Source organism: Poecilia formosa, unplaced genomic scaffold (assembly GCF_000485575.1).
Source record: "Poecilia formosa unplaced genomic scaffold, Poecilia_formosa-5.1.2 Scaffold14, whole genome shotgun sequence".
Classification (NCBI taxonomy): Eukaryota; Metazoa; Chordata; class Actinopteri; order Cyprinodontiformes; family Poeciliidae; genus Poecilia; species Poecilia formosa.
The window spans coordinates 2,493,742-2,516,963 of NW_006799953.1; the positions used below are offsets into that span (position 1 = coordinate 2,493,742).

A 23,222-nucleotide genomic window follows, 5' to 3' on the forward strand; every position below is an offset into this window, starting at 1 on the left:
AAACCAAAGAAAACAAGCTGCAATCTCCCGATGCCCTATTTTCTCTTTTTTTTTTGAGAACCCTACATGCAAATATGCTGCTGAAAAAAAAAAGTAGCACAATTTTCCTGTGTAAAACAGCTCTGCTTCACATTTTTCTGTTCTGTGCTGCGCCTTGCTAAAACTATTCAACCCCTTCCATTCCACCATGTTACAATCACAAGCTTCAATGTGCACAAACCTGATTTTTGTTTCAGACATCAGCACAAAGCACGGTGCATAATCAAGCAGTGGAGGAATAATTTTATGATGAAAAATAAGAAAATGTGGCATACTGTACATATGCATTCGAGCCCCTGTACTCTGACTCGTCGACACAAACTCCAGTGGAACCAAACGCCTTCAACGGACGCCTGAGCTATACGTAGAGTTCACGTTTGTAATTGGCAGTGAGCAAATCCCACTGCTGTGTGAAAGCCTCAGAGGTTTGTTACAGGACATTATTAAACAAACAGCAAGATCAAGGATCGAGGTCGTAGAGACATTCCAACCAGAGTTATGTTCTAAAACTATGATCCAACCTTTGAACATCTTACAGCGAAGGGTTAAATACATCATTCAAAAAATTGTTATTATTGTGTACAACTGTGAAGCTATCAAAACTCGACGGCCCAGGCTGCTGAGGACTTGAACCCGGGGTGTCGGTTCGCCTTTCAACAGCACAATACTAGCAATACAGTAAGAATTGGAATAGTTTAGATCAAACCTTAGTGATACTGTTCAAGCAAATCAAACTGCAAATCTGAGCCAAGACTCGAAGAGAGCTCTCACTCCATTATATCTGAATTTTGGCAAAGAAAAATCATAAAAGCCCCCAGTCCCTTCACATGCTGTGTACATAACACACATTTCATACTTATTTAAAAACAAGCATTTTTTTTTTCTCCTTCCTCTTCGTAATCGTGCACAACTCTGTGTGTTGGTAGTTTGCGTAAAATCCTATGAAAATATATTCAGGTTTGCGATTGCAAGCAGAAGAAGTTCAATACTTTTGCAAGGCACTGTAATGTTGCCGTTAAATGAAAAATCCAACGTTTTCAACCCAGTCGCATGTGCAGTTTTATTGACTGGACTCTGTTCTAGTACCTCCGTCAGAAAAGGAGGGGTGAAGGCAGACAAAATCGCTCACTGCTCCAGTATTTTAATAATCATTATTTCACTACAAATGCATTGTTTGTGTGTGTGTGTAAAAAGAAAGATGATGGGAAGACGCACGGCCTCCTGGAAACATTGCTGATGGCATTAGGGTGTTGATGGCTCTCACCTGAGCTTTAAAAGCATTTCTTTTCTTTACTGTTTGCTTGAAAAGTGGTGAAATGGTAAAAAAAAAAAAAATGTGCAGGCCGTTCGTATTGATCGGGGTTGACCGGTAGAGCCGAGGCAGACCTGTTCTGCTGTATCAGTGCTTTCCTGACTTTTACGAGAGGTGCTCGTGTGCGGGTGTGGGGGGCGGGGAGGGGGAGTGGCCTGCAAGCGAGACTACGCGCGCCCTGCAAGGAGTCATCTTTCTGTTGTGGATCGGTGGTAAGTAGCCATTAGTAAACCGATCTTTGGATGAGGAAATTTAATGGTCTCCTAACTGTATTTACAAGCCATTCAATTTGATAAAGGGTGCGATCTCCAATGATTCATCGCGCGCCGCTCCGCTCCTCTTCAAGCAATCGCATTCTGGAATTCATCTTTTTATTTTGTTTGTTCATTTCGCTGTTTTAATCTTTAATTAAACCTTATCGGCATAAAACAACAACAACAAAAATGAGCCCCTAATAATGCGTTCTAAGGTTTGCATAATGATGCCTGTCCCAAACTGTTTTCTCAGTACTCTTCTGAGGTTCTTTTTTTTTTTGTTATACTTATTTAGAGCCTCTTGGGAATTGTGTTAAATTGTGAAAATGTTGCTTGGGCTTTTTATTTATTTATTTATGTATTTATTTTTTGCTGGTTTAAACATCAAACAGTGCAGAAGAAGAAATGGGGGGGGGTGGGGGGGTTGGGGGGGGAGCTTTGGGGAGGGGGATATTAAAATGTGTTGTGAGGAAGAAGCTCACTGGGGCTACTGATTAGCGCACCAATCACTGTCATCAGAATTCATTTGGTGGTGACAGATTTAGAAAATGAATCCTCTAACTGACTAATGATCATAATAACAGCTATGAAAATATGTTTGACGCTCCTCGGTTTCTGCTATCCCCCACACACCCCGGCGATGTTTGTCTTTTAATGTTTGCGTTCAGGTTCATACTTATGAATAGGCATTGTCTCTGTAGGTAAACATCTCATATGTACATGCTTTATTCATGGCACTCCAACCATTTGCACAATGGTTTTATGTACACAAGACATAGGCAGGATTTCAAAATTATAGATGGGTATATGAAACATGGGTGCTGTTTACAAGTGGGTTGACTTAATTTATGCTTTATTTTTCAGATAATAACCGACTTTCAACCTTCTTGATATTGACACTAATAATATTTAATATGTTTCAGTCTTTGCCCCCTATTTACACATTCAAGTCTTCTGAGTTGGTGTGGAGTTTTTGTGATAGTTTATTCATTTCTGCTGCCGCCAATTTGCACATTCTTATTACAGAAATAAATATCCCAATTCTCTTCACATATTTATACCTTATGCAAAATTTAGAATAATAATAGCCCAAAAGACCTTTTAATATTTGATACTATTTTCTAACTTTTTGGTGAGGAAACTTTACAGAGAGCGGGTGATTGGTGATGCTAAATGGAGCGATTCCAGGTATAACATTTGCCGTTGGGGAGCGATCCACTGCAGAGACAACAGAACTGGAAAATGTAGTCGGAAGCCGTGTTTGCTTGTGTTGGGGGTGGGAAAAAAAAAAAAAACATCTGTTGCTTTGTGTTTTGCAGCATCCCCATCGTCGCGTGACCTTTTCCACCGCCAACCCCGTGCAGGACCTGCAGGACGCCTCGCAGCACAGCTACTACGACAGCGGCTTAGAGGATTCGGAGACCCCCAGCAGCAAGTCCTCATCTGGTCCTCGCATCGGACCCCTGACCCTGCCCGAGGACCACTACGAGAGGACCACCCCAGATGGCAGCATTGGAGAAACAGAGCACCCAGAAAACGGTACAGTGCTTAGCTTCGTGGTGTGCCGTGTCTTGTGTTATTTTCTGATTTTTGCACAGTCTTATGCTTCAGTGTGCTCCAGTGGGGTTTAAATTCATTGGTCCATGCAAAGTGGAGCATAACTGTGAAGTGAAAGAAAACTATTATCATGATTCCAAGCCATTTGTAAAGCCGAAGCTTCTTAGTTTTTCACTGTCAAAGTAATAAAAAACATATTTTTTAGAATAGTGCTGCGTTAAAGTCACAACTGTCAAACAAATTCTGTTTATAAAAATGTTGAAATTAGAAGTGCTTTGCTCAGAACTTAAGTTTAAACTTTGATCATTTCAATGTGTTTAGTTTCATTGTTCTGCTGGAAGGTAAACTTACAACCCAGTCTTAAGTCTTTTGCAGGTTCCATCATGTTTTGATTCTCTTACCACTTATCCAATTTCTGCCGGGCTTCTTCTACTTTCTGTTGGATAAAAGCATACCAAAACCATAAATCTGCCTTCTTCGTCTTTCACTGAATGGTGTGAAGTTAAAGTTTTGCACAGTCAGAGCAAAAAGTTTATTTTCTGGTCTCATCTAACCAGGCATTGTGACTCAAACGCAGCTGTAAAAACTCACATTAGCAAAACCAAGGACAATATTTAATCAACCACAACAACAACAACAAAAAAAAAAATTGTGGAATTCAGGAAACTTGTCGATTTGAACATCATTGTTGGGTCGAAACACCGTTTCAAACCTGAAACCCAGAGGATAACAATCAGGGCTATGAAGAAATGGCAGTCTCTATCAACAGATGCTTCTGAACCATGCTAAACATTGGTTGGCCAGATAAAATCAACAACAGTGACCTTTGGAAATAGACAAACCAGCTGCCTGTGTAGGGAGATTGGGAGGGAGACGTTGGCTGTGGAATTGCAATACTCCTTTCCAGCCCACTTATAAAATCACTACACAAGCTGTGACTTGGAGCCCCACAGGAAGGAGGAAGATAGGATTCCCTCAAAATAGCCGGCAATAGGATTTGGACGCAAACATCAAGAGATTGGGCTACACAAGGAACCAACTAGAGAAGAGGGCAAAAAGTAGAAAGAGTTGGAAATCACTCGGAAGAAGTAGGCTTGGTGGTCATCTGGCCTCCTTTCAACAATGTCTTTATTCTGTTCGCTTTTCCATAAAAGCCAGGTTCGTGGAGTAGACTGTGAACAAGATTGTCCTATTAACGGGTTCTTCCACATGAGCTGTGGCTCTCTGCAGCTCCTCCCAAGTTATCTTTGGGCTCTTTGCTGCTTCTCTTATCAAGTCATCTTTCTGCCCATGCAGGTGAATGGCCATGTGGAAGGTTTGCAGTTGTTCAAAAAAAATAAAAAATAAAAAAATTCAATCCAACCATTCAAACAAATTCCAAGACAGTTACAAATTGATCGTATCTGTCAAACAATGCATTCAACTTTAAACGATTTTCTAGTGAAACCCAGCAGATTGAATTAAGTCACCGACTTGAAGCAATCATTCATGCTAAAAGCAATGATGTATTTTATATATTACAAAACAAAAACAAAAATCTTACAACAGTTAGTGACAATACCAGCTCCTTTTGAGGCTTCATCTGGAAGAGAAACAAAACTAAGCCTATCAGCTCTGAAGCTGTTTTCAAGTCTGTAGGATGAAAGAAAGAACAAAAGAAAAGCCAATTGCTATTGAGAGGGACACGATGCATGCCTCACAGACTAACACCAGGAGCCTGATAACTAAAAGATCTGCCTCCCATTCTACCTTTAGCAACTCTAAGAACCACCTGCAGTAAACCTGCAGTCTGACAGCAAGCTCTGTTAGGAACACATGAAACAATTGGATCCCTGACAAATGGAGCTTGATTATAGTTAAAGGATCTATTCTGGATTTAGGAGGGAGCCAATGAAGAAGTAAAAGAGGACAAACATGGTCGCTCTCTTGAAGTTGCAATTTTCATCAGAACTCTTGCCATATAGGAAAGGGAACTGGGTCAAGCACCGAGCCCTGTGGATCTCAACATGTAACCCCGGAGTGTGAAGAGGGTTTCTCATCTACTCCAGTGAGACGGGATGTGCCATAAGAATTAAACACGTGCAGTGTTCACCTCCTGATCCCCGCATTATGTTCAAGCCAAGCAAATGTCGTAGTTGACTGTAAGACACATCAAAGCTTGCGAGCACGAGAAACTGAAAAAAGTTGAAGATGTATGAATAGTTTATCATGTTATTATTTTTAAGGACAGGTATGTCTGAGGGATGTTTTTGTGCTCTGGAGTCATTTCGTAGTGCAGATGTTCTCACCTTTGCATCGAGCGTGTTTGTTGACTGTGTGAAAAATTGTTTTTTAAGCAGATCTGTGCCTTTTTGAGTTTGTGTGTGTGTGTGTGTGTGTGTGTGTGTGTGTGTGTGTGTGTGTGTGTGTTGTCTAAGCAGTGCCTCCATCCCCCCTCATCAGCAGGTTCTCTGTCAGACATCCTTAATGACCCTCTCTCGCAAGTGTGCTAATTAAAAAAGCTCAACTAATGGAGCATTTGCCCTCTAAATAAATCTGACCCATGACATCCCGGCAGACAACACAATGTTTGGCTGTGGGTGGACACAAGCTACACAGCAGCTTAGGTCTGCAGGTGCCATTATTTCTGTGCACAATAATCCCTACAGAAGGCGATGATCTCAGCGGATGTCCATTAGAAAAGGAAAAAAATGTCACAACCGACCACTAACCATGTACTACCTGAAGCTGCCAAACATAATCCAGTACTTGTTTATTACCAATGCTAGTGAATCACATGGTATATTTCCAGTTTTCGACATACAGGTATTTCACTGCTGGGCAAGAGCAGCTCACCTCTCTCATTATGTTTTTATATCACTGCTTTGTTGCATTACTGTGGTTTTATCTCATCATCATGCAGGGCTTTTTTCTTTTTGTGCATAGGTTATCAGTTTAGAGGGTAAGCCTTTTCCCAGAGTCCCTTAAGAGCTACAATTAAACGAATAGCAGCAATGAGACTGATGCTATGATACTCGCGGAAAGTTACAAATGTACACTGCAAATCGAGAATTCTTTTTTTTTTTTTATAGAACACTTTTCATAATGCTAAATGTAACACAAAGTGCTTTACAGGAGATAAACAAAGGAAATTCAACACGCTATTTTCAGTCAGTTTTACACATTATTGGTGAAGCTTTTAACATAAAATGAAAAGAGTCAAAAGCAAGAAAGAAATGTTCAAATGAAATGTCACGTCTAATTGAATTTGTAAGTCAACATGACTTTGAAGGTTAGTTAGGTGGGCAGGTGGTTTAAAATATTTGCATCATTACCATTTCTTCCTTATACAAACTCTGCTTGCAATCCTGCACGCATTAGTTTTTTGTTGTTTTTGAGGCAGTTGCAACTAGAACTATATCTATCTATCTATCTATCTATCTATCTATCTATCTATCTATCTATTGATAGATAGATCTATCTATTGATTGATCTATCTATTGTTTCTTTATCAAAAAAAAACTACAATAAATGGATTTAATGCATAAGTGCAAATTTTAGTGTTTGAGTATTAGATCAAGTGAATAAAAACCAAACGCAAAAATATGACTAGGCTTTCAGAGTGGGTCAAGAGGGTGCTGACAGTTCATCTCGCTTTAACACTTTTATAGTAAAACTGTTGTAAGGTAACATAAATAAGCTTTCTCTTATTTCAGCTGTTTTTGACCTTTTATTGTAAAGTTTTATCACGTCAAAGACACTAAGAGAGTTATCTACTGTATAACAGGTACAATATTAACTGCTGCTGATCTCTTCAGAGATAATAATCCACGTCAGATTATCTGAACAACCTTATTAAAGGGTGGTAAAAAAACAAAAAAATGTCTAAGGTAATTTGACATAAAGCTAATTGTATGGGTGTATAATTTCTACCTTCTATCTGATATTTTCAAGGCTTCTCTGTTATCTATGCCTGCAACAAAATCTTTGACTTCTTCAAGGCAAAGCAATGTAGGAGCCTGTTGAGGGATCAAAGAATAAAACGTGTCACCGTCACGGCAGAACAGCAGACGGCAGGGTTCTATTATTAGTCCAGCAACTTGCGTTGTGATGCATGGGCTGTTTATTTGACAGCTGGGTAGAGTCTGGTTATTTAGTTTATTTATCTCTTTTGGAAATGCTTGTGTCCATTAGAGACACCGTACTTCTAGAATGGAGTTGGTGGTGGCTGTGCAGGAGAGGATAAGTCTTGCCAATATTGCCTTTCCCTCTGGCCCAGTGGAGGTCAGAGATTGCTTCAGAACCCATTAAATAGATTTAGTCATTCCATATACAGGCTTGCTGGTCACCCAAGAGCCAGGAGCTGATCATTTCCATTTTCTCCATATCCTCAGCATGTGAAAGACGTGCATTTTTCCCCCTCCATTGTTTCTGTTGTTGTGCCCTGTTTATTGTGCTATTCCCATCTGCAAAACACAGAGGTTTTTTTTTTTTTTTTTGAGACTGGGTGCTCTTTGTTGTCAGCAGCGGGAGAACAAGATTGTGAGAGGAGATGGAGCAGTTAAAGAATGAAAAGGTGGCACAAGATGGTGGGGGAGGGGGGGTAGGTAGAGGATATGTAATGTTCTGACAGGGAGTGGGGGACTGGGCGCCCTCAACAAAGAGGCAAAGCCCACAACATGAGCAGCACATACGGCGGAAAGATGCAGAGATAAACTGCTAACCAAGGATAGACCTAATTAAAATGTGATTCCCACCTCTGGGAGATAACACAGAGCCCACATAAAATGAGAGATTAGACGGGAAAGGAGAAATCAAATGAGACGCAGGAATTCCTCCCCAGCTCCACCTGAATTGTGACATGAAGTCTTTTTTAAGCGCTTGAGTGGCAGAGTGACAGGTTGTACCGGCGCAAAGCTTTATTCATTGCAGTAAAGATGACTGACAAGCAAAAAATGGGGAGGAGAGCACGATGTGTCACTCCATTTAAGTTGGATAAAACGCAATATATAAACCCCAGACTGTCAGCTTTTGCATCACCGGGCCCTGGAAATATTGACATGGATGTGTGTTTAGTCATACCAGGGAAATTTTGACAATTGGGAATCTACATTTTGAGAAACTGCTGGTGCTTCGCAGTGGAACATGACGTTCTCAGAATCCATTTTAGTTTTGCCGGTTAACAAAGTGATGCTTGCAGTCAGGCGCAGCTCGCCTGCAGTTAGAATTAACTTATTGGTCCTTGGAGTGTTAGCAATGTCTTTATCAGTGGCACAGATCTCTTACAGTGAAAATAATTTCCATATGTGGTGTATTAGCTGAATATATTATTAGCTATGAACATACATGGGCTGGTATGAGGTCCTCACAGTATGTTAATGAAAAAAATAATATCCTTATTTTTTTAGAGTTATGGTAATATTACAAACATTTAATCCAAAAAAATAAAAAACCACATGATCTAATTGATTATACTACAACTTCTAAAAATGCACATTAATTGTTGCTGTTGTAATAATCTACATGACATTTATTTTTATTTTCTTTTATTTTTGATTCATAGACTTGATAGGACTAAAGTTGGTAACACCATTATGTTTAATGTTTGTACAGTTCATGTGCATTGGGATGGGGGTGTAAAGATCACACTGGGCAGCTGAGATAAGCTGAGTCTTCATCAGCGCAGACAGAGCATCCGTATTGTGTAACATGAGAACTAGTTTTATGGTTGAGCTATTTGTGTGACATTTCAGTAGCTTTTGCTTTGACTTTGTTGCATTTATGTAATTATATGCAGGCTAGATTATATGCTGATTTAATAAGAATGTGAATTACAGCCAATTGATGCGACGTTTTTTTTTTTGTTTTACTTATTTGAAGAAGTAAAACACAATTACCTAGAAGATAAACCAAGCAGATAGCTTGGTAAGAAACAAGCCAACTGCAGATGGCTAACTCTAACTTCAAAATGGCTTTATTTTAAGAGGATTTCTAGAAGTAGCATCTTAACTTTTAAGTATATTTTAATTTACATTCAAGATCCACATGAATTAAAATAAGTTAACCTTACTTCCTTACTTAGTAGCTTAGTTAAACACAACTTTGTCAACTTGTCTGTACTTGGTGCCTTTAGCATTTTAGCATATGCATGAGCATTTAATTGATCTTATATTAAACATTTTGTGTGTTAGCGTCTGTAGTAAGCATCATAATTGTTAGTTAGAACAGGTTTTATTAGGATATGATTTTCTCCCGACCCAAACGTCCTTAAATGTACACTCGCCTCATAGAGCTGGTTGTGGGTAAGAACAGTTTGATTTAAATTCCCTAAATAATAAACATGTCAGGTTTTGAGGTATTTTCCTGACCAACACGTAGAACTGCACAGCGGACGGCAGAATGAAAAGTGATTTATTTTCAGTATTTACCAGAAATATGAGTACTACTAGGAGGTTTTTTTTTTTTTTTTTCAGGCGGTGGTTCAGGAAGAAGAGCACTTAGATTGGGCGAGAAATAAAAATGATGCAGAATAATAACAGGAGGTACTGAAATAAGGATGGCTGGAAGGGTAGAAGGATGTAGGTGAGGGAGGAATGATGATCCTACAGCGGTGGAGTGTGAATGGAGATGTCTCGATGAGGATCTGTGTTCGAGAGGTGGTTTTGTTGGAGGAATTGCAGGCAGGTGTGCAGTTTGCAGCAGGCCAGCAGGGATCCTGTGTTTTGAGAGAAGACTCACAGATATACAAAACCACTCTCACTTACCGGAATCATGAGAACACATTCAGCTAGTTTTGCAAACACATTCAGCTAGTTTTGCAAACCGATTTCTTTCGTAGGTTTCCTGCAAAGGCTTAGAAGAAATAAATAATAATTCATGAATCCTTGAAGTGAAAAGTGATACCTGCCACAAAACATAAAGTATGATTAGTTGACTAATACTTTTCTGATGGCCTGACCACTAATAGTGCATTGAACTTAACATTAAATGCATTGACGTCAGATTTATTTTCTCACGTTTAGACCTTCGTGTGTGTATATATATAATATAAATCTGTGACAGGAATTCTAGCACCTAGGTGCAACTTTTAATTTGGCACTTTTTAAGGTATAAAACTGAAATGACTCAAATTGAAACATTTTAATCCTTAAAAAGACTAAAGAAAACTTGCAGAAATCAGTGTCACTCATTTAATTTCTTTGCCAAGACATTTCAACCCACAAACCTGTTGATGTTAGAAGGAAAAAAGATGTGTGAAAACAATCAACACCCTTCAGAAACAGGTGAGGTTAGCGCTCTACGCTGTTGCTCTGCTCTCTGCAAAAAGGACAAAACTCCAGTCGCTCCGATACATTCTCTAGCATCTCATTAAAAGAACGTTAAATTATGGGAACTGTAACATCTAGTTCAGTGGTTCTTAACCTGGGTTCGATCGAACCCCAGGGGTTCGGTGAGTCGGTCTCGGGGGTTCGGCGGAGCCTCTGCTGCGGAGGTAAAGACGCACTTGTGTAAAGTTGTGATGACGCCCTGCTTTGCCATCACTTGCTGCAGAGGATCACGTTACATTGCTGAGCCAATCAGAGCTGTGGAGGAGCACTAATTGAAGGAGCTCCACTCTCAGCATGGTTTTGAACTTGTGTCTTTAATTACTTCAGCAAAACTCACAGCTTTTACCAAATTCTGTAGCTTTCGGTGTACTTCTAAATCTGCTCCTTAGTCGCATCTTTTCAGGTTTGGTACTGCCTCTAGTGGCGTGGGGGTGGTAACACAACTAATATAATTACATTACTAAATCAGAATACGGCAAAGTCTTTATTATTTATTATTAAATTTTCATTCTATTAAGAATGTAGAGCTAATTAAATTATCTAAACAAGACCTTAAAGTGGTTCCAGTTAGGAAAATTAGGAAATTAGGAAATCATATTTTATTTATCACTACAGAAGGGTTCAGTGAATGCGCATATGAAACTGGTGGGTTCGGTACCTCAAAAAAGGTTAAGAACCACTGATCTAGTTGCTTTTGAAAACGTTACTAAAACCTTGGTATGATACTAGAAGTCAAGCTGTAGGTAGTTATGGGTTTATCTGGTGCAAGACGTCCTGAATTTGCACTCATTGGAAGAGTTTTGCAGATCGATGAAATATAACCTTGTAGTGATGGAAGTTCTGCTCTTTTCAAGCTTGGCCCCCAAAGAAGAGAAACCTGCATTCTTACCCTTGCAAATTATTTTAACCAAACTTTCAATTCTCACTTAACGCAAAAACAAATGAAAAACATACATTTTTATATTGTATATGTAATACAAAATGAGATCTGAGCTCTTTCAATTCACTACAGAACTGATGGATTTGAGCTGGACTCATCACTACTAGCTTAGACAATGTTTGTGTTTTGTTTTTTTGTGTGTGCGTGTGTCTGTGTGTATGTGTGTGTGTGTGTGTGTGTGTAGGTGTGGTCAGTCATAGTCTCAGCTTGATTGAATCTGACATCAACACAGCCCATTATTGGATTTTGGCTATTATAGTAAGCAAAAAAATTCTAATCAAAGTAATAAAATTTACAATATCGATGCTTCCTTATCTGCAGAAATTAATTTCTGGGTGTTTTTTTTTTCCCTATGTGCCCAAGCACACCTCTCACATTTCCTAATTCCTATCTTCACATAGTCATAGTGCTCTCCGTTTCAGTTGGCCTTTGTTCATTTCTCATTCCTCTTTTAGTGCATGCAGCATCAATGATTGTGTGTATACACTCTATGCCTGTCTACCATGAGTGTGTTTGTGCGGTGGAAGTGTTTGTTTGCAGTGGGTGTGTGTTGCGGGGGGGTTATGAAGGAGGTCGTATCACAACCCAAATGTGTAAATCAATTTGATTACAGTGCCATTTAACTTTAATAGGCTCTGATCATAATCAGTGAGCTCTGTAATTCCCTTTAAATTGATTGCGTCACACAACATGAAAACTGCTTATCTTATATATCTGGTTGGTGTCAAGATTCATGATTTATCATGCACTGTAATCACATCAGACTAACGGTGACTGGTTTCTCTGTGTACAATGAGTCTGTTTGTGTTTCAGGCAGTTCTGGTCAGATTTTAATTTGCAATGGTGTCAGTTTTGTTGTGTTGTTGTATTTCAGAGAGAAATGATTATTTAGTGGCTTTTCTTTAAAATGCTCACTAAAAAAAAAATAGTAAAAGGTAGCCACACCCCTTGAACTTTTTTGAATCGTCACATTACAAAAGCAAACTTAAAAGTTCAATTTTGGGATTTTACCTGTCAGGCCATAAGTGACACATCTAAGGATTCATGTTTTTTCTATAATATTTATAAATAAATATGATCTGAACCCACTTATCCTTGAGGGGTGGCAGATGGCTGTTGTCTATATCCAGCAGTCAATGTGCAAGACGCTCGGTTCACCCTCAGAAGGCTGAAAGTCTTCACAGAGGCACTTAGGTCAAACAACCATACAGACACACACACACACACACACACACACACACACACACCAAGAACAATTTAGAGAGACCAATTAACTTAACAATCATGGTTTTGGATTGTTGGAGTACCCAGAGGGAACCCATGCATGTACAGGGAGAACATGCAAACTCAATGCAGAAAGACCCCAGACTGGGATTTGAACCCAGAACATTTCCGCCTTGCTGCAGGGCAACAGTGCTACCAGTTTTGTTTCTGTTCAGTTGGAGAAACTTATGACGCATCCACACATTGACATGTTCTACGCACAACTGGATTAGCATCAGAAGATATCGGTTCTGCAAGATGATAAGGCTTCAGTCATCTTTTATTTATTTATTTGTCACATAGTCTTTTATTCACTTTCATTAATTATGTATTATAAGGGATACACCAAAGACATTTCTTCCCCATTTTATATCCTTTTATTTTAATAAACGAGTCTTTCTTTTTTTGCACTCCAGAACACACTTGGAATCCAATAACAGACATCTTCAGTAGCCTGATTTAACCTCTCGACTTATCTGGGTCCAGCGATGTGCCCCGTCTCTCTAGTTGGGGGGGCACACATCACACATTTGACGATCAATCCCTTTGTGTTCAGCCCAGGCTCAGCAATAATCACTCCTCTGGGGGATCCAATGGTTAGTCATCTTCAGTGCGATATGAGGGCTAGCACTCGTGTTGCTGGACTGGAGGCAGGTACTAGCATGTGCGCACAACTGCACAGGCGCACACACATATTCACACACACAAACTCAATTGACCACAGATGGAGGAATTTTGATGTGGCTGCTTGCCCAGCATGAGGTCTCCCTGTGTCTTCCTCTGTGCGGACTCGCTGCCATATGGGCTATTGAGAAGGGTAAGATAAAATGGAATAAATGGCATTTGCATGATAATGAGGTTCTTTGGTAATACTGTCTGATTTTCCTCCTTTAGATCTCACAGATGATGTTTTTAGCGTTATATATTTGTTCAGTTTGAACTCCCATCAGGGGGTTTCCTTGTGCTTTCATTGCTGGCTATATCAGTGCCAGAACAGGGTAAGGTTGTTTTGGCCATTGCTGATTTAACACATGAACATCTTGTTCTTGTGAACAAAGCGCGAGCAAATAAAGGCTTAAATCAAGACATTGTTTTGACTGGAGGGCAGAATATAGCGCTAATGGACCTTGTTTTTCCTATGAATGCCAACTTGGGTCGATGCCCGGGTGCCAGTTTGAAATGCTGATGCAAAGGTGTGGGTTTCCTTAAACAGAGGTCACTGTGCTTTGCCAGAGTGTCTGGCCTCTTTTATTCCAGCCTGAACCAGCACTGTGGCCTATTGCAACAAGAAAAGAGACGGGGCATGGGACTAGTAGGTTTTTGGATACTCCTGTAGAAATGGCTCCAATAGAGTGTTCGCTTTTGGAAAGCCGGTATGGGCGACGCGCTTATCATTCCACGGCGGTCATTTCATCGTTGTGCCTTTCCTTAACTTATCTGCTACTGTTTGCCATGAGTCGACTGTGGTTTTATTTTAAAGCAAGTAGGTCATTGGGAAGAACCTAACTGGAGCGCAAATAAATTCTCTACCCCGCATTAAGCTCCAACACTATATAGACTCTGGTAAACTATAGCCCTTTTAACAAATTACTTTATGGGACAATGGAGCTGAATCCAGTGGCGCTGATGATGTGTCAACATGTCATAGTTTTGAATGTGTCTACGTTTCCCTTCGCCCAATTTGAAATCGAAAATGTGCTTTCGCTTGTCTGATCGCCGACAATGAGAGCGAAGGCGCCCCGTTTCAACTTAGACCACACACGTTACAGTATTTGTGAAATGACATGAGACAGGCCAGAACCTTTGAAAGGGGGTTTTGTGGCATGTAATCGCATCTCAGGCCATTAACTACAGCACTGTAAAGAATTGGCTTATTGTCTTTCTGATTGAACTAAATTATTGTGTGGCAAGGATTGTGGCCACATGTTGAAATTGAAATGGAACACAAGCAGGAGTCCCATTATCTCAATAAACCCCCCCTGCATTTCATTTCATACCAGATTCTTTGACACATTAAAGTGATTTCTCCACAGTTACATCACTTGGTCCAGCTGACTTGAAGACTGGGGAAACATAACTCATAATAGGATCCTTTTGTCCTGAAAATGTATTATGGTCATTCATGCAGTCATAATGTCTGTCAGTGTTTCTACCGCTATTAACACTTAGAGCATTCATTTGTGATGCCTTGAAAAAGTAATTACACCAGTGAATCTTTGTTTCACATTTCATCACATCACAAACGGAGACTTTATGGTGTTTTATTTGGATTTCATGTGAAAGACCCATGAAACATAGCAAAAAGGTGTGTTGTGAAAGGAAAAATATTCATTGCTCTTTCTTAAAAAAACAAAAAAAAACAGAGCAAATGCCATGTTATGTCTCGCTGCAGAGATTCGCTGCTCAGGTGAAAGAACATGTTAACTTCAGTTTTGCACTCGACAAAGCTGCTATTTATTGCTGTAGCCCAGAAGAGTTAACAATGAAATGTTACAACACAATGACAAAATGACAAAAAAGAAGCTATGCGCAAACAAAAGTTGTGCTAGCAGGTTCACATACGCATACGCAACTGGCCACTTTTGCTTCGTGACGTTTGTATTTACATTTTAGTTTTTGGTTGTGTGATGGCTTTTGTTGTTGCATTGTGGCTTTTGCATTTTGTTGATCCTTCAAGGCCACTGTACTTTATGAAACCATGTTTGGACGGAAGCCAATGTTTAAAGAAAGCCACAAGAAGTCAGGAGGAGAGATGCCCTGGTGAGAAAAGCCAAAACTTTTACCTACATGCAAAACCATATCTGTACATTGCCATCTGCACATTATTTCTATGGTTATGGTAACATCATGATACTTTTATTTATCAGTGATATTGGTCAGATTTGATTTGAAGGAAGAATAAATGTTGTTTGGAAGGTGTCGAAGACTGCAAACCGTGTTAAACCTTTGTACAGGATGATAACTAATGTACAACCAAATTTACAGCGATTTACATCGAAGCACATTTATGCATGAATTCACAACCTCTGCAATCCACAATTTTAAATTAATACTTTTCAAGAGTATCTATCTAACCTCACTAAACCGGAGCTCTTTGGGGGTGGGGGAAATATCACGATTTTCTATTTATGTAAGAAAAAATATTGAAATCCTTTTCAATATTTTACGCTATTTCGGGTCAGTATGGCATATCGAATCCCTAAACTGATAAACTGTGAAAAGGTTCATGGCATGTAAAGACTATTCCGAAGCATTTGGTATGCTGTATGTACTTGGCTGTAAACATTTCCTAGCAGTGCATTTCTCATCTTGGTAACTTCGACTCATCTGCTTCCTCATTTAAGTGAAGATGACATGGATGAAAACCCAGATAAGTGTTCAGAATTACATTTAAAAAGAAAAGTGCATGCATATAAGCTCACATTAGTTTCCATAAATAGTGCTTTTAGCACCATGCGGACACCGAACATGCTCGGTTTTAGCACTAAGCCTGTAAAATGAATGAGTGAGCCAGTGTGCCTAAGCCAGTATCCCTAAGCTTTAAATGTGCTCATGTATTACTCTAACAAAAGTGGATGGCTCTGTGTGCTTTAAAAAATTGGATAGTATGCTGTCTACTTCTGCCATGCCAATGAGTCTTGGCAGCAGGATGCTGAAGCAGCAGGTTCGGAGGTGGTAATGTGTGTATAAATTTAGGCTTGAAAGGACAAGTTTCTTAAGACACATGAAGTAAAAAATCTTTATTATCCCGGCACCTCTCATTTCCATAGGAGGGGCTCCTTTTAGCTGAGTTTGTACGGCCAGTTCCAGGGGATCTTAAGTCGAAACTTGAAGGATAATTATGGAGGCAGAAATAGAAAGTGGAGGTAGAGCTCTGTTGCTCTCACTGGGTCTTACCCAGTCTCACCCCAGATGTGATTCGTGGAGCAGGTATAGACTGCTGTGCGTCAGGGAGGGGATGCTGGCTTGGGGCCAGTTCCACTTCAGCCTTAGTCGGTGGGGCTGCTCAAGCCAGCATCAGAGGAAAGCCCGGAGGGTCATCTTTCCATCATAGTCTGAGTCGCTGAACCTCCCTCTAACTAGTGCTCTGCCCTTCAATGATGGATGGCACTTGAGGGACTGGAATTGTACGGTATGGGTCTGACATGCATTTCCTTACTTCCAGTGAGTCTCGCAGGAGTGGAACCGTTGTGGCTCTAAGCCTTTCTCGCGGACGTGTCAGAATTCCCCGCAGATTAAGAGCCTCACAAGCTTGATGAGGACTAGATTCAGTAAAAAAAATGAAAAGATATTCTGGAAAACAAAAGTGGCAGCGCATTTTGTTTCCTACTTTCACCCCTGCTCAAGAATCATTTCCTACTTTGTGTTAACATGGTGCATCATCAGTCAATAATCTTTATGCTTTCAGCTAAATACAAAATATATAATTTAATTAGTCAAGCTTTTCTTTCTAAACACAAATGTAACTGTTAATGCGCTAAGGCAACGACGGTTACATTTTACTTTCCCATTGCAAAGAATCCAAAGTGCATTTTACTTTTCCTTGACAGAGAGTTCTTATTCAGTGCCAGACTTTTAGTTATTACTTTGCCATGCTGGAATTTTTGACTTTTATAACCTTAAATCGTATTCTCTGTGAGTTACTTCCAAAGAACCCTTGTTCCCAAGCCAAAAGTTGAGTAACTCTGACAGAATATTACATGATGGTGTAAAATGGCTCAACATTCATCTTCAGAATCTCCAACCTAATTAGGAGGCATGTGAAGAATCTACACTCTAAATGCGTGTCATCATGCAAAGGGTTTTTCTTTACTGTTTCCGTTCTTTGTTTTACGTTTTCCTTTGGGTCATTCCTTCTCAGATGGCTGCACCATTTTCCATGCCCCAACATGTGTCACTTATTTTGATGTGCTGTCTACTGAAAAATGATCTCGCCTGAAGATAGATACTCATCATACATACACCTCAGGCACTGTTGTAACAGATGGCGAGAGGGAACATAGAAAAAAAAGAAACGAAACAAAATAAAAAAAAGTATGCTCTTCTTGTGCGTTTGCCTTCTTCATTGTTTTGTTTTGGTGTTCTTGGTCATTATGTACATGACAGGACCAAGTGATAAGCATCAATGTCATCCATGTTTCATGTTTTCAAAGTTTTTTTTTTTTTTTTTTTTGAACAAGATGATTGTACTTAGGCCACATTATGAGCCTGAATTTCTCGGTTTTATTCTTGGACATTTATTCTGTCCTTAACATTTTGTGGAAAAGACTTAAAAGAACATCATGATAAAATACCTGAGCAGACTATTTCAAAATTTACTATGACGCACTGAACAAGTGAAATAAAATACTAGAGTCAAAAGTCATGATGAAATTGAGACTTGAAGAGTTTTTATAAATAACAAAAATGCTTATAATCTACTTAGTGCTACTATTAACCAACCACAAAATTAAATTAGAAGTTTACAAACGGAGAATACAAAGATATCTTCTTTTTTTATCTTCTTTTTTTCTCACTTTCTGAAGTTAAATCAGAGCAAACATCTCTTGTCTTGGTGCAGTTGGAATTACAATTATTTATATTTGTGAAATGCCACAAAAAATGAAAGAGAACGCTGGAGATTTAGATATCCAAGTCTTCAAAATCAGAAGTTTACAAACTGTTTGACTTGGGTCAAACATTTTGGCTCTGGAAAGGAGCTGAGCCTCAAAGGCGGCACTGGGTCCAACCAGGCGTTTGCACAGCTGAGTGTTTGCCATGGGAGATTAAAGGATTTCTCAAACATGCATGAAATAATCAAAGCAACACTCCAGATATGTTTTGATGAGGGAATGTAATTCATAACACGATTTTAAGCTAAAATAACTGAATTTTTTTTAAAAATACTGCTCCTTTGGTATGACTGTGATCAGGGCTTTGTGATGGCCAAATCAAATCGATCACTTACCTCACTGATGGAGGGCGGTGTTCAACCCCACAGGCACAACAGGTGCTCTTCTCCTATGCTATGAAAAGATAAGATTGAAAACAATCGGAAAAATACAGTGGGAACAGAACCACTTAAGGGCACTGTCCTCATTAGTGACAATTACAATTAAAGCTGACAGATTTTTTTTTAATGGAAATAAAATGAAACAGAAACAAGGACATTTTTTTGTACAACAGGGTGAAAGACAGCAGAATGAGAGGGACACTGACTTCATTCTCAGGCTGTGAATGTGTGGCGAATGGGTAAATGACTAAATGTAGTCTGAAGCACTTTGGGTTCCTCTTGACTTGATAAAGAACTAAACAAGTACCAGGCCGTTTGCCTTTGATCATATTACTTATGCTTATGCTTTAAAGAAATCTGGCTTTATTTAGGTTTAAATAAAGCCGAAATAAGCTTAAACTGAATAAGCTTGTCAATTTGGCACACATCAACCAAGTATGATCAACTTCTGTCAAATGGCTACAAACTGAATTTCACTATAAGAGAAGAACTAAATGCCCCTTTATGTTTGCGGCCATTGCAAAATCTTTGGTGACAACATATCTCCAACCACACAGTGGTTTTGAATTTGAATAATATTGTTGCACTCAAATGTCCAGAGTCCTCATGACATGTTTTTTTTTGTTTGTTTTTTTTACCCATTTTTAATGCTTAATTAAAAAAGTTCACATTATCATACTGCAGATTTTCCTAGAGGTAAACCATATACTGTAAGGGAATGGGTGGATAATGGCTGGACAGACAGATGAGCAGAAAACAAAAATAAAAGATGGCGCGTTAACTTCTGTAACCAGCTGATTTTAATTGAGATGCATTCCCAAGGATTTATCTTGTGTTCTTTTTTGCACTACTGAGCAAAAAAGGTGGATCTTCCATTCAGCAGGTTCAATTGAATTGAATGAAGGAATAATGGACAAGGGCAATGTGGTCAAACTGTAACATTTAATCTACTGGATGTTGACCAAACAGGAATCGAAACCCATTCAGCTGCAAACAGTCGTCTTGGGTTTGAACTGTTTAGTCCTCAAACATGCTTAATTGTAATTATCTGATGACGTAGCTTTTCTTAATTGCATAGTGTCGACGATTGAAGCAAAAACAGTTTTATTGCGGCATTAATCCTCTTATAATCAGGAAGATGATTTTAAAATGCAAGTGTTGACTTTGCTCAGCTAGAGTACCCCCTCCTCTTCCCTACTGTTCCTTGAAATAAGAGAGAATATATTTTTATTTTAGTGATTGTACCACATGTCTGATCTTATCAACACCATCAAAGAACATAGATCTTGACCATGCTACATCAAGTGCTGGCAGCTGAATACAACACATCACTAAGGAAGACCACAGGAGGGAGGAATCACGCTGGCCTTAAAAGCTGCCTTGATGACCACCCCCACTGCCTTCTGTGTTTTGTAGTTTTCCTCAAATCTATATTTAAAGACTAAAATGTACAGTTTCCATTTTTTTTTAAAGATTAACATTCAGTGATATTATTTAGCCCCATGTGCTATTTCCTCACTAATCAAAGCCCTGACAGAAAAGCTATTGCCTGGCATCGGGCCATGGCGAAGTGGAGCCGTGTGTGGAGATTGCTGTCGTTCTTTTCCTGCTACACAAAAGGCAATTTTCATATTCCATCACAGCATAAATTTGAATTGTCCTGCTCCTAAGTCGTGGCTGTATTGTTCAGAGCATTGTGGGAGCGGAGGCTTTCCATCTGACTGCCTATAGTGTGTTGACTTTCCATGAGAATTGTCAGTCATGCAGCAAGTCTCCATGTGCAGTAAATGGCCAAATAAAGCCTTCGCCTCTCTGGGCTTGGTTTTTTTAGCTGCAGCACGGACAGCTTACATAGCTCTAAAGATCGGATTTTGTGAGATTGCGTTGATATTTGTCCATATTGGACATGGAAATGATCTACCTCCTGTGATGGTATTATCTAAATCTGTAAGTATTTGACCACAGTCACAGTTAGTAGAACTTGCGCTGATCCTCACATTTGGCCCTGCAAAAATCAAGTACACACGGCGCGCTCCGATGTAAATCTCAGCACGACCATTTTGTGTCTGGCTGAACAATATGATATACGACTAAATTATGAAAGATATCAAGAAACAACTACAGCCAAAGGCAAGGTTGTACAGAGCTCTGGAACGAAAAATCTTCTTTGCTTTTTTTTTTTTTTTCACTGAAATGTGAATTCATCAAAAATATTTCTACACATAAAAAAGTAGTTTTCAAATGACATTTTTTAAATTCTATTCAGCTATTCAAAACAACCTTGATCCAGTGTTGAACTTGAACCTGAAACAATTTTGTGACTCAATTTTGCTAGCCACACCAAGACCTGATCACTGCCATACATTTACCTTTTAAATATTCACTTTAACATGGCCTGTCTGAAGAACAGGTAGGCTAAAATGTCACATCTTGGACCAATCTATATACATTGAAGAACAAGTAAGAAACAATGCCATTTTACAGTCTGGAAAGGGCTAAAAAGCTATTCCCAAGGCTTTGGAAGATGAACCACAGGAAGAGCCATTATGTACAAATGAGGAAAACATATAACAGTGGTGAACCTACTTAGGGGTGGTCGGTGTCCCAAAATTGCTCCATCAGCTCACTGATGTCTCATCAAGGAGGTCACAAAAGACAATATCTAAAATACTGCTGACCAAAAACAACACACACAAAGCCCCAATTCATATTTTCCAGAAAACATGGTAATGATCTCCAAGATGTTTTGGAGACACAAATGAGACAACTTTTGCCTCGCACGTGAACGAGGGAGAACAAAAAGTGTGTGCCTCCTGTTACATATTGCGTCAAACTAGGAAAAGAAAAAAGAGTGGAATGCTGACAATCAAACATGGGGGTGTTAGTGTGGTTTCTTGTTTCTTTGCAGGTCCTGTGTGACTTGCCCGAACTGATGAAACCATACAAAAAAAAAAAAAAGAAAGGAAAAAAAAGTTTTTGGAGTGTCCTAGTTAAAATACAATTGAGAAATGGTGGCATGACCTTCAACACACTCATACTCAGAAATCCTCCAGTGCAGCTGAACGAACATAAAAAAGAATATGCAAAGAAAAATGGGTCAAAATTCTTAAACAAAATATGTTGGTATTGGAGCGACTTGATCACATTCCTGGTCTTAAAAACCCAGTTAAGTTTCTGGCTAACGAGAAGCTAATGTTAGTGCTTCCATGTTAACCGTGTTTCGCATAGCAGGATGTGGGGATCAAAGGCAGAATTAGCTATGAGATAACATCCCAATCGAAACAGGAGGAAGAACAACAAACGGATCATGGAAGACAACCGTTTAACATGTCAGGAAGATCAGTCAGTGAAAGATATTGAGCGTGAAAGTTGTGCATTGGATGGTACTCTATGGGGAAAATCCCAGATATGAAAAAGAAAAAAAAAAATGTTTTTGAAAGGCAGAGATGTAAATCATATGAAAGGAAGCCTTTGATTCTTCTTTTTTTTTTCTTCCAAGAAAAAAATATTGCTAAAGTAATTTTATTTGAGAGAAACTATTATCACTTCAATATTTTTAGTAGATTAGTTATTAAAAGCTCAAATCTGTTTATGCCTCAGGGAGTGGGGTGGGGTGCGCAGGGGGTGGGGGGGCTTCATCAATTAAGTAAACAGCTTAAATACAACAAAGACGAACAGATTGAAGACTGAATGCTCAGGTTTTTCTTTTGGTTTTGTTTTGGAAAACGCGACGTCTTTCACCCACTTCCACGAGGCTATTGAGAGCCGGCGCCGTGAAAGGGCTACAGAAAAGGCTGAAAACACGCAGAAAGCTTCAAAGGCAAGGACACAGAGAGAGACATTGACTCGAGAGGAAGAGGGAACATTTGGGTGTTAGACGAAAATAGGCAAGTATCTCTCCCAAGTAAATGTCACACAATAATCAGAGTGAGTCGGATGATAAAACGTTCTGTTTAATTATCATGACAGGATTTTCTATCAAATCAGTCATAACATTCACAAAAGGATTATGTTTTTTTTTTTTTTTTTTTTTTTTTTGGCAATTTTGTAGCTCAGTTTCATCAGCTCCTTGTTTACTTTAATCTTCCAGCTCAACCAAAGCGACTAGACTGCAGCTAACTTACACATCTGCTATGCAGCTTTGCCTTTATCTTCACGAGATCAGCGTTGAACTTGTACGGTAATATAGAGTAGAGGGAAAAAAAAAAAATAGATCATTGTACATAGCATTGAGTTACAACCCTTCACCGCGAGAAAGCAGTCTGCATTTCCTTGAGCGTCTGCAATTGAATTACACAGAAAACTTTGGGAAATGCATGGTTTCCTGTTTCGGTTGGAGGGGGAGAAACGCAGACGGGGGATAGAGGATAGCGGGATGGTTTGAAATTTAATTATTTGGGCGAGTGTAAATATGAGATTGCATGAGCAGATATTAGGGAATAACAAAACTCATCAAGCTTAAGTTGCAGTGATTTTTGCCCCATTAGTCCTGATCTGGATTTTTAAATTTAATGTGTTTATTTCCTCCATTTTTTTAGCCCGTTTTGAACATTTGTAA

The 23,222-nt window shown here is 39.2% G+C and overlaps 1 protein-coding gene across 1 annotated transcript in view; it reads left to right on the forward strand.

Moving 5' to 3' along the window:
- Positions 1–23,222, forward strand: part of pcdh1a (protocadherin 1a) — a 122,278-nt gene that overhangs the window by 82,055 nt on the left and 17,001 nt on the right. Inside the window, exon 4 of the mRNA XM_007545910.2 lies at positions 2,925–3,144. Coding sequence (XP_007545972.1) covers positions 2,925–3,144 — 220 coding nt within the window. The remainder of the gene's footprint in view (positions 1–2,924; positions 3,145–23,222) is intronic.